This window comes from Wolffia australiana, chromosome 2, assembly GCF_029677425.1.
Source record: "Wolffia australiana isolate 7733 chromosome 2, ASM2967742v1".
In the NCBI taxonomy this organism is placed as follows: Eukaryota; Viridiplantae; Streptophyta; class Magnoliopsida; order Alismatales; family Araceae; genus Wolffia; species Wolffia australiana.
Window position 1 is genome coordinate 15,891,731 of NC_135836.1, and position 14,991 is coordinate 15,906,721.

Here is a 14,991-nt window from a genome sequence, read left to right on the forward strand (position 1 = left end):
CCAATTGGGAGACCTATTCATCTTAAATTATACACCACAAGCAAGGAGCTACGCCGTACGGAGCTCCCGATACCCGGAACGAACCACAACTGCTTGCTCGGTCTTGCCATATTTTCTCGGTCAGAACAACCAGTTATCTGATATTGCGCAACGGAAAATATCCAGGTATTCCGCCCGCTTCTATTCTGCGTAGCCAATTGAGCGGCCAAATGAAACGATGGCGTCATGCTGCGGCTGTCTTAGAATTCGTGGGCCACGAATTCCATCCGGGCGGTTTCGACTTGACGAGCGATTACTAGTAATACCCTCTTCATCTTCGGGCACTTGTTATGCAGCCAACGGCAGTGTAATCAGCTGTACCATCACCTCGTCTCTACAGTCTGAAGAGAACAGAAAGAAGAGAATGAAGATGAGAGTTCAAGTAAAGGAGATCAAGGAGATAAAACCAGTAGCGTTGCGCAGGAGTCGGAAGCCGACGCGGGTGCGCGAGCCGGAGCTCCTTTCAGATCCTTGCGGAGTATGTGGGAGGAGATTCGAGTCCGAAAAAGGACTTCACGGACACATGAGAACCCACCCTGAAAGACCCTGGCGGGGGATGGTTCCTCCGGAGGAGATAGTTCTTCCTGAGAAAGCTCCAGCTCTAGACGACGGCGAGGAGCAATCCGTCTTAGAAGCGGCTGGCGGCCTTGTCTTGCTTCGGAGACGGCCACAAAATGTCGACGACGCCGAGGAGAAATCCGTCGTAGAAGCGGCTCTCGCCCTTGTTTTGCTTCAGAGAGGAGCGCGAAGCGTCGACGACAGACGCCGTCGATCTCCGAAGTATAGAATGCCGAAGTTGTATCGTTGCAGCCGCTGCGATAAGGCGTTCGACTCATCGCGCGGTCTGGGAGGGCATATGGCTGGGCACGCCAGAGAGGAGAAGGCTGCCGCGAAGAAGGCGCTCGAGGAGCAGTCAATGGGTTCGGCTTCCGTTGCGGAGGTCCAGTCTCCTCCCTCGGAGGCTCCTTCCGTTCACAATTTCGACCTCAACCTGCTGCCTCCGGTGGAGTCGCCGACGCTGCTCTTCCATGCCGATAATCACGGCTTCTCGGACTGATTGTCGATGTGTAAATTTTTTTATTTTCTTTATGTGCAGCTCTTCGTTCTCTTTTTTATTTTCTTCTTTGGTTTGCTGCTTGAAAAATGACTCGAATCGAGGATCGTTTTTTTCTTTGGTTCCCGCGTGCGATTGAGAGCGATCTAGGAGTTCGAGCAGAACAGGTAAGATCTAGGAGCGAGAGCAAGAGAGTGACGAGCAAGAGCAAGAGAGCAAGAGACAATTTTCTTGAGACAAGTGAAACAACGATAACCTTGGTGTCGATTGCTGTAACCAAGAAACGTACACCGTTATGGGCATGGGGATTTATTTTGACAACATGCGAGCATTAATTTGAAAATCACAAATGTCAAAAAAATGACAAAATGAGATGAATCGCCCAGCGAGGCCATCAAGCTCAAACATTTTGACCATTGCTTGTTTCCAGCGGAAGATACTTTTACTTCTACAGCAAACAGAATAAAATTAAAACGGTTAACGTTTCCCGCGCTAAGAACATTACCTTGAAAGTACTCCCGATCAACATCGTTGCCTCGCTTATATTCATTTTTTTCATTCAGATTCGGTCTTGCCCATTTATGCTTCATTTCCGGAAACCTGCAGAACGGATTGAAATGCGGAGTTGGTTACGTTCTGCTATTCGGGGGCCGCGAAATCCACCCGGCGGTTTCGGTTTGACGGGTGATGAGTGGTACCTCCTGCTTATACGGGCGGCGGCGGTGGAATCATCTGCACCATTACCTGGTCTATATTGTTTGAAGAGAGCAAGAAGAAGGGAGAGAAGCAAGCAAAGAGCAAGAAGAAGAGAGGGAAGGAAGCAGAGAGCAGGAAGAAGAAAGAGAAGGAAGAAGATAGCAGGAAGAAGAGGATGAGGATTAGAGTTCGGGACGTGGGATCTGGACAAAGGAAGGAGGAAAGCAGCGGGGGTAGCCTTCAAGTTAAGAAGGCCAAGAAGCTGAAACCAGTAGCGTTGCGGAGGAGACGCAAGTCGAAGCGGGAGCGCGGACCAGAGCTCATATCAGACCCGTGCGGCGTATGTGGGAGGAGATTTAAGTCCCATAAAGGACTTTGCGGACACATGAGGACGCATTCTGGAAGAACCTGGCGGGGCATCTCTCCTCCGCAGAGGATAATCGTTCCTGAGAAAGCTACTCTTCTCGACGACACCGAGGAGAAATCCGTCCTAGAAGCGGCTCGCGGCCTTGTCTTGCTTCAGAGACGGCCGCGAAGCGTCGTCGACGACGGGTATCGGTCATTGGAGTATAGGAAGCTGAAGATGTATCGTTGCAGCCGCTGCGGTAAGGAGTTCGACTCGTCGCGCGGTCTGGGAGGGCATATGGCTGGGCACGCCAGAGAGGAGAAGGCTGCCGCTAAGAAGACGCTCGACGTTCAATCACTGGGTTCGGCTTCCGTTGAGAAGGTCCAATATCCTTCCTCGGAGGCTTCTTCAGGCCTCAGTTTGGACCTCAACCTGGCGCGCAGAGGAGATGCCGACGCTGCTCTTCCATACTGGTAATGACGGCTTCTCGGACTGACTCTTGACGTTTAATTTTTTGGCGCTCCCTTCAGACTAGTTTTTCGTTTTCTTATTTTTGTATTTTCGTTGTTTTACTACTTGATAATCTGATCAAAGTAGTATTTTCTTATTTTTGTATTTTCTTTGTTTTACCACTAGGTTCCTTTTCATACCGCTTTCTGAGAAGAAAGATGAATAACCTTTGATGTGGTCATCGCGAATTTGTGATCTTAGATAATTCCGGAGAAGTCCAAATTATAGATATATAGGAGTGCATTCAGATTAGAAAGGTCATCGCCGTCCAAGCCAATAATGACGGCTTCACGAACTGACTCTCGACGTTTCATTTTTTGACGCCCGCTTCTGACTAGTTTTTCATTTTCTTCTTTTTGTGTTTTCTTTGTTTTGCTACTTGATAACCTGATCACTTCAGATGGCTTCATTAGGTTCCCTTTTATAGCTCGAACAAGAAGAGAATTGGATAAGCCTTACCGCTTTCTGAGGAGATGAAAATCTTTGTTAGTTGTCATTGGGATATGTAATACTAGATATTTCCTGAGAAGTCCATAGTATAGCTATGTAGGAGTACATGTCAGCTTAAAAAGGCCATCCCCCTCTACTCACCAAGACCCGACTGTGCCTTTAAAAGGTATCGGCAAATCAATTACCTTTTGTCATCCCCTTCTACTTCCATTCAATATGGCATGGGAGCATTAGAAGGAGTATATTAGAACATGCCCTTATCATGGTGTACAAATAGTACCCAGTGAGTGGAGGGGCTTTTAGGAGCAAATATGATGATCAAACTTTGGGGCTGATTGAACTTGCAGCAGAAAATAATGGACATCATGCTTCACTAGCTTAACCTAATATGACGGTTACTCTTCTGAGAGGTCCTATCCTTGATGCAAAACTAGTCCAAATAGACATGATGATGGACAAAAGGCACCAGTGGAGAGGTTGACACAATCTAGTGTTCCTTGAGGACCAGCAGTTTGACAGGGTTATGAGATACCTCGTTCTCATGTTGTCAATGCTAACTCCAAACATCAGGAGTATGAGTGCCAAACGAGACAAGATAGGATGGCAGCTAGAGATTAAAACTGTTTCCATCAATACAATAGACAAGTTCAACAAAACAGGCCTACATTTAGTAGTAATAGCATGGCCATAACTACAATCATATTATGTATAGTAGATAATCGGAAAAAATTATGTGGTCGTTTTAGAACAAGAGTTGTAATTAGAAAATATGGATTCTGAACTCCCTCAAATGTTTACACACGAGTAGGATGATCAGCACAAGTCCAATCCACATAGAATGAGGGTTGAGTTTTTTTTTCTAAAATGGTTGACTTGGTCAAACAATGCCTATTAGCTAAAAAGAGAGGTAAGAATTAACATGATATATAATAAATGAAATTTAATAATTATTCTGATTCAGTTAATTCATAAAAGATCAAAATGGTATTAAAAATGTTACTAAAGATAACTGTTCAAGTCAATTCAAGTGAGTGCATTATCCAAATCAACTCACTAATTTTGAAGGGAGAAAATTTTGAAGTTTAATATTTTGAGAAAGAGGAAAATATAACTATTATTAGAGATATCCTTTCTATTATTTATATTTAAAATAAGGAAATCAATTGACAGTTCAAAATATTGACTTTGACCGACCCATGGACTTAAGGTAAATTCAGGGTCAAAATGGTAATTTGATTTTTAAAATATATTGCCATTTCAGAAAATTATATTTTATTGAAAATAGAGAGATAGAGGATTATTCACATATAAATTTTGGAACTTATTGAGACGTTATACAATTAATATCAACTTCCATGTCAAGGTTTTGAAAAGGACAATATTAATAATATCCTGTAAAAGTCAAAAAAATGACCAACAAATTGATGTCAGAATTGGATGAAGAAATTATGAATGAAATCTCATTAACCAAGGATTCCAAAGATAAAAAAATAATGCAATTTTGACATTTAAGTACCAAGTTATGGGTCTTGCAATTGAACACCAAAAAATTACAAGTCGCATGAAGATTCGGTGGTCAAATGAACATTTGGGTGTGAAAACTCATAAGAATTGCAATTATTAACGAACAGATGACCTAAGTTCATGAGATTTGGTTCAGGAATGAGTGAGAAAGTTTTTTTTAAGTTATCGGAAAACATTATATACAAAAGTGAGGAAAAATGGTGATGATTTAATCAAAATCACTATTTTATACTCTAAATGCTGATTGAGCTCATTCAAAGTCATAATCAACATATACATCTTTCTAACAAAGAACCCCCAAAACTTGGCTTAAATCAAGTTCAAAACATCATTAATCTCCTTATTCTTCTATTTTAGAGTATTCTGGCATGTTGATGATGATTGTCCCACTTCTTTTCATGAATTCACGAGATTGTTTGCACCAAGTCAAGTGTCACCAAGTAAAATATTCAAATCATGTAATCTTGACCAAAGAAACACAACTATGCGGTCGATCTTTGTGAATGTGAGAGATGTCATCCATCTATTGTTCTAAATAATTTTGGACGGCTGAGATGAGCCACATGGCATCATAGGAGAGGCCACATCCTGCTTGTCATGAGGTACATAAAGGGGTCCATGTTTGTTTTTTATATCATCATCCAATCTCTAACATGCTTCCACATATACCTTCATAGAACTTCACAATACTTAAAGTTCTTAGAAGAGTTTAAAATGTTGTGTCTGAATGTTATGGTGGTGCACACGACCACATACCATCACCGGATGTGACACCACTACCATAGGAGACGTCACATGTCATGACACGTCGCCAACATCAACCTCTAACACAAGATCCGAGCATCTTTTAAAACTAGATTTGAATTTTACAGTTATTTAATGTTTTCTCTTCCCTCCAAGGCCAAGTAGGTCAATGCTGTACTGAACTTCTTGGAGATTTTCTTTTGTGATTGAAGTTTTTTCTAGAAGAAAATTTCCCTAGTTTCCTCTCCGCCGCCGGCGCCGTCGCTGCTTGCTGCCATTGTCACTGTCGAGAGGAGGCCTCCGTACCTGTATCATCACACGCACGGTCATTTTGTGTAGCCGCCATCGTCATAAGTGCTGCACATGGACGCCGTTCGTGCAGTCCCACGCATAACGACTGCCAATGCAAAACTACACATTGTCGCCGTCTGCGCAGCCCCGCGCACAATGACTAACCACGCGGCCCATGCACAGCCACTCCTCGCACGGCCCACCACGAAGCAGCTGCTTGTGCATGTTGGGTTCTAGAGGCCTTGACATGGATGAATAAATGAAAACGATTCGCAGCGGAAGACTTGAACGAATCGAACAACATCAACAAAACTATTAAAATGAGTACCATTACGTGGATCGCATCCATGATTTCTTGGATTCCGGAGTGAGACGAGTCGAGCTGCTCATGTGTGCAGCCTCTAGACTTACCCACGCGATCCTCGGCACATCGAATCTCCTCCTTCTCCTATATGAGCCCCGTTCTACCTCCACCGTCGTCGTTACGCCGTTTCGATCGCATCGGGCATGGAGAGGGGGTGTGGGGAGAGTGGAGAAGAAAGGGAAGGCCCCTGAAAAATTCTGGCCTGGGTGAATTTCATTCAAGGCCTTTGCTTATTTATACTAAGTAGGTATTTTTATACAACCCCCAAAACTTAAGTATATCTTCCGAACTCCAAAAGACCATTTGTTTGTGACCCTCTAGGCCGATGTATCAGTCTAGGTAATTACTCTAGTGGCCCAATAATCTTTATTGACCTTCCAAATTAATTAAATATATCATCATATAGATTAATAAATGTCAGATCGATTTAACTCAATCGATAGTTCGAGTTGCAACACGTGAGGTGCCAAGCTACATCTCGTGTTCTAGAAGATACAAAGGAGTGTGTATCGACTTACTCATGGAACTTGTTCATCATCAGGTACCATTATATATAATCCCTCATTCACTTGACGCTCCTTGGATGACTTAGGGTATGGTCAACTGTCAAACCCTAATCGATCATCCAAGTTAGTACTGATGCATTCGGAAATCATCGGGGAACTCTTCTTCGATATCTTACTACCTTGGCCAAGGACTTCATCACATCGTCTTCCTTGAGCTGTAACCTCTTATACCGAGGGTGGACAATCCCATCTTGACCACTCAATTGTCTTCGTGAACTTCTTGATGTACCCGAACTAAGACCGTTTAGAATCCCATGATTACAGACTCGTTGGCCATCGCCAAAGTACAACCATCCGTCCACAAGACGTCTTTGGTGTCTCAAGTCTAAGGACCACTTACACAACCATGACGTGAATCAACCTGATTGATAATTGGGTATCATACTATTCAGGGATTCGTACGGATCAATTCAGTGATCTCTTTCCACTAAAGAGCACCCACTATCTATCCTTTGTGTCTCCACACTAATGGCTACGGGAACGACCATATGAGTGAGGCTAGATAGTGCTATTCTATCCGAATACTTCAATGTCCTTCTCACGTATCCTTTGAATATTACGATCTCACCATAATTCACTAAGTCAGATCATGTATTCATGAACTTCATTATACGCATCACACGTGCACTATAATGAATATGTTCTATTAATGAACATGAAACGAGATGTGGAATGTGTGATTGGCTTGCCGGCCACATATATTTTCATCAGTGCAGCCTCGTGAAAGCCCGCCGCTTGTGCAGCCGCCACGTGCAGCCACTCGCCACCACTCGTCGCGCCCACCGTTTTGGTTTTGGGGCGTTGCCCTAAAATTCTACAAAGGGGTCACTCCCTCCTTGATCCCCGCCAAATGACCACAGAGTTGGATTCGCATCCACCCTGTCGAAGTGAATGTTACTCGCTCCCTCCATCGACGTGTCGACAACTTTTCGCATTGGCCCTTTGCATTACACTAGCGCAAAAGGTCCACTCTTCCCTCTTTGGTATTCTGCTTTATTTCCTCTAGTGTTTTCTCCTGTGTTTTCCATCACTGTCAGACTTAGTATAATAGATGTGCGCCTTCTCGTAATTAATCATTCGAGATTGTACTTAGAGCTTTGTTTTCACCGTGGTGGTTGTAAAATAGTACTCCCACCCACTACTGAGGAAAGGGGTTGCACCATCAACATTTTCTCGACTTTAAATGTTCGAAGTCTATTGTGTAGATTTGTGGCTTGTTTTATCCATCCTTAGTTGAGTTAGCCTATCCTGCCCGCATCAATCCTTGTCATTCTGCATCAATTAGTATAAATAAATCCTCTTGGTATCTTGTGAGCTACACTATGCTGCATCGGCGGTGCATTGGAAACATGTCGCTGTGTTGGCTGGTTGGTATGTCTCCACATTGGCATGTTCACATCAACTTCTGCCATAGGCCCCTGCCTATAATTCCTTTTACTTTTTATGCCCTAAATTTATTGAAACTTTGAAATAGATCAATATAACTTAGAAATTTTATATCTTGCAATTTATAAGATATTTATTGATGGCGCAGCACCGTCCAACATCGTAGAGCCGTCACTCGTGGAGCCAGCACCGTCATCGAGCCTACCACCGACACGTGTCCAGCTGACACGACGAGCCGCAGCAGCGACGCGCGACCCCGAGTTCAGATATTCGGCGTGACGACGCGCCACCTTCATCTTCGAATCATTCTACTTATCCATTTCTTATTTTCTTTCTTCGCTCTTTGTCTTTCATTTTGTCGTTGTAGTGAGGGGAAGAGCCCATATGAGGACGTCTTCCCCTCCCTCCTACCTTAACGGGCCTTACAAGCCCTTAGTTTCTTTCGTTTTCCCTTTCTCTTTGTTGTTTAAGGGGGGCCCATTTTCATCCTTCCTATATAAGGAGGGGTGGGCGCCCCCCAGAGACTTACTCTTGAAATTTCCAATTGAAAAGTCATAACGTTTTGGGAGACCAAGAGTCACAATCGTGAGAAGAGGAAGAAGAAGAAAGAAGAAGAAGAAGAAAGAAGAAGAAGAAGGAGGAAGGAGGAAGAGGAAGAGAAGAAGGAGAGAAGAGAAGAGAAAGGAGGATGCCGCCGCCGCCGACCCATCCTTGGCCGCCGTCCACGCGCAGCGCCGCCGCCCTCCACCAACGCTGCCGCTCACACTTTCACGCTGCCACTCGCCGTCTTCCGCCACCAGAAGCCGCCACGATCCCGCCGTTCCCCCGTCCCACACACGCCGCTGCTTCACCGTCTGATCATGCCCGCGGGCTGTCCTCCACGTGCCACGCGAGCCAGGATCACCCGCTACCGCCAGCTGCTGCCGCGAGCCCGTGGTGCCCGCCGTCGCGTCCTCACGTGCCGTGTGCATCTGCGCGCCTCACCACCGGTCGAGAACCTTCCTGCCACCAACCCACCGTGGGTCGTCTTCCTGTGGGCGGCTCCGCATCGTCGCTCCCCGCTCGCCGCGCGCGCCGCTAGCAATCCCCCGATGCGCCTGCAAGCGCGCCCTGCTGCGCGCTGTTCGCTACCCCGGCGCCCGTGACTGCACGCTCCTCCAGCCGTGCCCTGCCCATGCCTGCACCTGCGCCCGTGCGTGCTCGTGCGTCGTGTGTAGTGCGTGCTGGGGAGGTCAACACCCGCCTTGTCGACCACGTCCGCGACATCGCCTTGACCCCTGCCTTGCACCTGGTACGCCAGCACCCCGTCTGATTGGCCTATTCCATCGCCACAACTCGAGCCTGCACCCATCAAATGTCGGCGCCATCGACCTGCAGTTCTCTCCGGATCTCATTTGATACGATATAACCGTCGCCAGCGCGACGTAGGTACCCTCTTACCCGCTACCCTTTGTCTCTTACTTTATTCAGTATACTTTCGATTTGCCTCCGCCGCGCTCGGGTTAGATTTAGGTGAGCGAGACAGGTTGAGAAAACGACGAATATCTATACGAGAGTCTTACTTGCCCGGTACGAGTCAGGTTCACCCGACGCGTGTGAGCACTTTAGCGGGGCTTCCCCGTTCGACGACGTACTCGCCCTTGACCCTCTCGGGCAAGGTTTGGGAGGTCCGTTTGGCCTCACTAGAAGCGACCCCGTCAATCTCTGAAACGGCAACACCACACTTTGGCGCACACACGTACGATAGTAGAATTTTCACGCATCATCGTCATACATATATACCTGTCCATTAGCATTATCGGACGACATCGATCGTCGTTGTCTGATAGGATTCCTGATTCGACACCGAGCCGCTAACCTCGGTGTCAACCGGACGGCGTCTTGAGGACGTCCGACATCATTTATTCATTAAACTTTGTCCAATAGTTTCTAATTTTTGTCTTCTTTAAACCATGCCACCTGAAATAAATAAATTTAATGGAAGGATTATTTAACAGGAATCACTAGTTGATTTGGAAAGTCAAACAAGGACAACTTTGATTCGTCTGTCTTTCCCTTCATCTATTGCTTCCAAGTCCCGAAAGAACTACTCTAAATAAATTTTGTTAATTTTAAATGTCGTGACCTTGACAAAACTCAAATATGAATAATAGATACAATTAACCTTCAATTAGTGTAACCAAATATGACTTTGGGTGATGGCAAGATAATGGTGAAAATATCTGAGAAAAATGATAACATTCATCATAATCATGAGAATTAGGCATTAAATATAGTGAAGGATGATAAAGATGAATGTAAAAAATGTATGTTATTAGTAGCCATCCCTGAACGACATACTCTGCTGGGCCCATGAGGAGACCTGATCAAACTACCTGCTTGTAGTAGCATCAGCTCAAACATCTCCACCCGTTAATTATTTTTCCACTCATTACATGATGATAAGGATGATGGAGCAAATGAAATTGCTTTAGTGGAATGAAACAATCATGGAAAGAGTAGAGACTAGAAGCTCTAGGTGCACCTGAGAATAAAGGAAAAAAGTTAGGACTCAAATATTTATGCATCACCATTACAAGTAAACAGAGACCCAAAAATTCTATATATTTCAATACACAGAAAAAAAGAAACCCGAATCATTTTATGCACAAGTAGGTATAGATCTTAGAGATTATCGAGGAAAAGAATCATATTGGTAATTTGACAGCAAAAGCAGTAAGGAACCCAAAATATAAGAGTATTTCTAATGCTAGGGGATGTGATTGACTAGGTGATGTTTCAAAATTTAAATTGGTTTATTATAGCCATATAAATCCAAAACATTCCTTCGCAACCAGCTCCAAATTCCATAAACTTAGGTGCTCTGGCTAATAAGTATCAACTGTACCAATCACCAAGATGCTCAAAATGAACAGCATTTATGTGTCATCTCTGAACTCATAAGTGGGAAAATTTTACCTAATCGTTATAATAATCTATTTCTCAAGGACCAGCTGGAGGTAGATCTAGAAGGGGTAGAAGTTCAAGATTGCATAGTTTCTGATGAAAGGGAGGATTAAAAACTATGGGTCTAAATCCCTGATAAGCCTAAAATTGGTGTGATTAAATGCAAGTTTAAATGTGTCGTTTGGATTAAGCTTATGTAATAAATTTATAATATCTATCTATCTAATCTATCTATCTATCTATCTATCTAATCTATCTAATCTATCTATCTATCTATCTATCTAACTATCTAATCTATCTATCTATCTAATCTATCTATCTATCTCTCTATCTAATCTATCTAATCTATCTATCTAATCTATCTATCTATCTATCTATCTATCTATCTAATCTATCTATCTATCTATCTATCTATCTATCTAATCTATCTATCTATCTAATCTATCTATCTATCTATCTATCTATCTATCTATCTATCTATCTATCTATCTATCTATCTATCTATCTATCTATCTATCTATCTATATATCTATCTATCTATCTATCTATCTATATATCTATCTATCTATCGAACTATCTAATCTATCTATCTATCTATCTAATCTATCTATCTATCGAACTATCTAATCTATCTATCTATCTAATCTATCTATCTATCTATCTAATCTATCTATCTATCTATCTATCTATCTATCTATCTATCTAATCTATCTATCTATCTATCTATCTATCTATCTATCTATCTATCTATCTATCTATCTATCTATCTATCTATCTATCTATCTATCTATCTATCTATCTATCTATCTATCTATCTATCTATCTATCTAATCTATCTATCTATCTATCTATCTATCTATCTATCTATCTATCTATCGAACTATCGAACTATCTAATCTATCTATCTATCTATCTATCTATCTAATCTATCTATCTACCTATCTATCTATCTATCTATCTATCTATCTATCTATCGATCTATCTATCGAACTATCTAATCTATCTATCTATCTATCTATCTAATCTATCTATCTATCTAATCTATCTATCTATCTATCTATCTATCTATCTATCTATCTATCTATCTATCTATCTATCTATCTATCTATCTACCTACCTACCTACCACCGGCAGTGAGACAGGCGGAGGTGAAAGAGAGGGAGGTCGCCAGAAAGGGAGGTAGTTGCAGGTTGTCCGAAAGTTTGGCAGGCCGAAAATCGAATTAGGTCGCCGGCCGGCGGCGGGAGTTGGCGGCTTAGTTTTAGGAGTGCGGCCCCGGCCCGTCAGACCATCCGTCCGTATTAAGTTATTACTTTATTCCCATTATCCCTCCTATCCTTCTTTATAGTATCCTGAAAATCACTGGAAACTACCTCTTTGGAGAAGAAATACCGCAGTGGACCTACTCTTCTGCCCCACAAGGTCACGACTCACGATACCTTCCTGGAAGGGCTCCTCCCTTTTGATCCATCTACCAGTCAAAGTTAATCTAATCGTCTTTTCTCGCACACGGATGTTATGGGCTCTAGCAATAAACAGTTCCAAGAAATGATTGTAGAGTATCTATCGATAACAGAACAGAGGGGTAGCACCATACTGGAAGGTATGTTGATAGGCATGTGCGTTTATTAGCACGTGCCCCCGACCCTACCGTCGTTGTAAACCGTAGCTCAAACCAACCAGCTCTTTCCTATTTATCCGCTTTCGCTCCATTCCAGCTTGAGAATTGAGACATTAGGCTGATCATGGCACACGTTAAGTCGCCTATCCTTCTTACTCTGGCAGAGGAGAAGACGCTGAGAGAAAGCTTTGTTCGCGACAAGGACGAACGCCCGAAGGTGCCCTACGACCAGTTCAGTAATGCCATTCCCGTAATCTCTTTCGCTGGCATTAACGAGGAGGGAGTGGATGGCCACGAGCCCTCACGGAGAGCTGAGCTGCGACGCCAGATAGCGCAAGCGTGCGAGGAGTGGGGCATCTTCCAGGTGGTCGACCATGGAGTCGACCCCGCGTTAATTAAAGACATGGCGAAGCTCTCCAAAGAGTTCTTCGACCTGCCAGCAGAAGAGAAGCTCCGTTTCGATATGTCCGGCGGAAAGAAGGGCGGATTCATCGTCTCTAGCCATCTCCAGGTCACTCGCAGGCTCCATTTTTGCACCTCCGTTCATGAATGACTGTGCAGGCATGCAGAGATAAATCGGTCTTCGACGCATTATTTGATTGATAGATATAGGGATGAATAAATGGACACATACGTAGTTTATATAGTCAAGTAGTTAGATTATAATTCTGTTTTATTTTTGAACTGTTGTGGGAGAGCAGGGGGAGGTGGTGCAGGACTGGAGGGAGATCGTCACCTTCTTCTCCTACCCTAAAGCGTCCCGAGACTACTCGAGGTGGCCAGACAAGCCGGAGGGGTGGCGGGCCGTGGCGGAGGCCTACAGCGATAAGCTCATGGAGCTGGCGTGCAGGCTGCTGGGGCTTCTATCGGAGGCCATGGGTCTGGAGACAGAGGCGCTCACCAAGGCGTGCGTCGACATGGATCAGAAGATGGTCGTCAACTATTATCCAAAGTGCCCTCAGCCGGACCTCACGCTGGGACTGAAGCGCCACACGGACCCCGGCACCATCACGCTGCTGCTTCAGGACCAGGTCGGCGGGCTCCAGGCGACCAAGGACGGCGGCCAGACCTGGATTACCGTCCAGCCCGTCGAGGGTGCCTTCGTCGTCAACCTCGGCGACCACGGTCATGTGAGTATCGTATATGGTCAAGTCGAAATGGCTCTCTCTCTCTCTCTCTCTCTCTCTCTCTCTCTATTTAAACAGAGACCTCTACAGAAAGGAAGAGTTAAGAGTTATGTTTATGGATGTGCAGTTCCTCAGCAACGGAAGGTTCAAGAACGCCGACCACCAGGCGGTGGTCAACTCCAACAGCAGCCGTTTGTCAATCGCGACGTTTCAGAACCCGGCGCCGGAGGCTGTCGTCTACCCCCTGGCCGTCAGGGAGGGAGAAAACGCCATTCTGGAAAAACCCATCACCTTTGCGGAAATGTATAGGACGAAGATGAGCCGTGACCTCGAGCTAGCTAGGTTAAAGAAGCAGGCCAAGGCCAAGAAGCAGGAGGTCCTTGTCGTGGCCGCGGACCTGTCGGAGAAGAAGACGATAAAGGAAATTCTGGCGTAGGCTTTTACTTCTTCTCTCTGTGGTTCTATGGCGTGATGAATGTTTCCGTTTCGATGACAATAAAGACCTGCCGGTCCCTGATTCCGAGATAAAAAGATATTAACAGATTGGTTTGTGACAGACAAGAGACGGAAAATATCTCATTCGTAGAGTCGGATACTCTATCATTGGGTGTGATTTCTTATCATTAAATAATTACTTGCTGAGAATGTTTTGGCGTAAGGATATCGAGTTTTGAAAGAAAATACTCCGAGGATATACTTATCACTCGTTGCATCCTTGATCCAATGTCCATCTTTCGGCAAACTTACTCTCATGTATCCCTGGGAACAGATAACGGGCGGTAGATTCTAATTTTTGTGCGCACTTAGATCAAATACGCAAGCACATACACCAACCAGTTATTATAGATATCCTGGCGGGTGCAGCGATCGTCTGCGCCAGAAAGTAATTGTTTCAAGAGGAGTCCAACAGGGTATTTTGAACCTTAGCTGTTTTTGTTTATTAATTTGTCACTTTGCAGCCTACAAGGGACGCAGATGCACCAACTTTTTATTGTAGATGTCCAGACAGTCACAGCGGTCGTAGAAGACAGTTGTAAAGCATTATTTCGAGCTAGTCGTTGCAAGTAGAGACAGGGTGAAAGAATTGGAGAATTTAGATAGAAGAGGGAAGAGGAGGAAGTAGATAGATAGAGGAAGAGAAACAAAATGATTCATAATCTTATTCAGAAAATCGTGCTCATACTACTGAGAAGGATCACTTTATAGGGTAAACTGGAGAGGCCCATTTGAGATGGCCGTTCCGCCAACAGACTCACTGGAGAAGGCCGTTCCACCAACATTAGACGGTTTCCTTGTTTCATGTAACCGTTATGGGTTTTGAATTCTA

At 44.3% G+C, this 14,991-nt stretch overlaps 2 protein-coding genes and 1 long non-coding RNA gene across 4 annotated transcripts; 2 read left to right on the top strand and 1 right to left on the bottom strand.

The window, feature by feature from the left end:
• The first annotated feature begins 1,182 nt into the window (after positions 1 to 1,182).
• On the top strand, positions 1,183 to 2,619 carry LOC144716374 (uncharacterized). Its single transcript, XM_078591492.1, has 3 exons — positions 1,183 to 1,260; positions 1,700 to 1,768; positions 1,860 to 2,619. The coding sequence occupies exons 1-3, from the start codon at positions 1,183 to 1,185 to the stop codon at positions 2,610 to 2,612; spliced, it is 900 nt and encodes a 299-aa protein (XP_078447618.1). The 3' UTR covers positions 2,613 to 2,619.
• A 6,774-nt stretch (positions 2,620 to 9,393) lies between these two features.
• On the bottom strand, positions 9,394 to 12,205 carry LOC144715413 (uncharacterized). 2 transcript variants are annotated; one of them, XR_013584631.1, is made up of 4 exons: positions 12,038 to 12,205; positions 10,311 to 10,494; positions 9,753 to 9,929; positions 9,394 to 9,674 (listed from the first exon to the last, which is right to left on the bottom strand). It is a non-coding gene; the product is annotated as an uncharacterized LOC144715413 (long non-coding RNA). The 2 variants fall into 2 exon arrangements; XR_013584629.1 differs by having other exon boundaries at positions 9,394 to 9,929.
• Positions 12,206 to 12,644: 439 nt separating this feature from the next.
• Positions 12,645 to 14,208, top strand: F3H (flavanone 3-hydroxylase). Its single transcript, XM_078590332.1, has 3 exons — positions 12,645 to 13,048; positions 13,239 to 13,667; positions 13,792 to 14,208. The coding sequence occupies exons 1-3, from the start codon at positions 12,662 to 12,664 to the stop codon at positions 14,098 to 14,100; spliced, it is 1,125 nt and encodes a 374-aa protein (XP_078446458.1). The 5' UTR covers positions 12,645 to 12,661; the 3' UTR covers positions 14,101 to 14,208.
• The last annotated feature ends 783 nt before the right edge of the window (positions 14,209 to 14,991 follow it).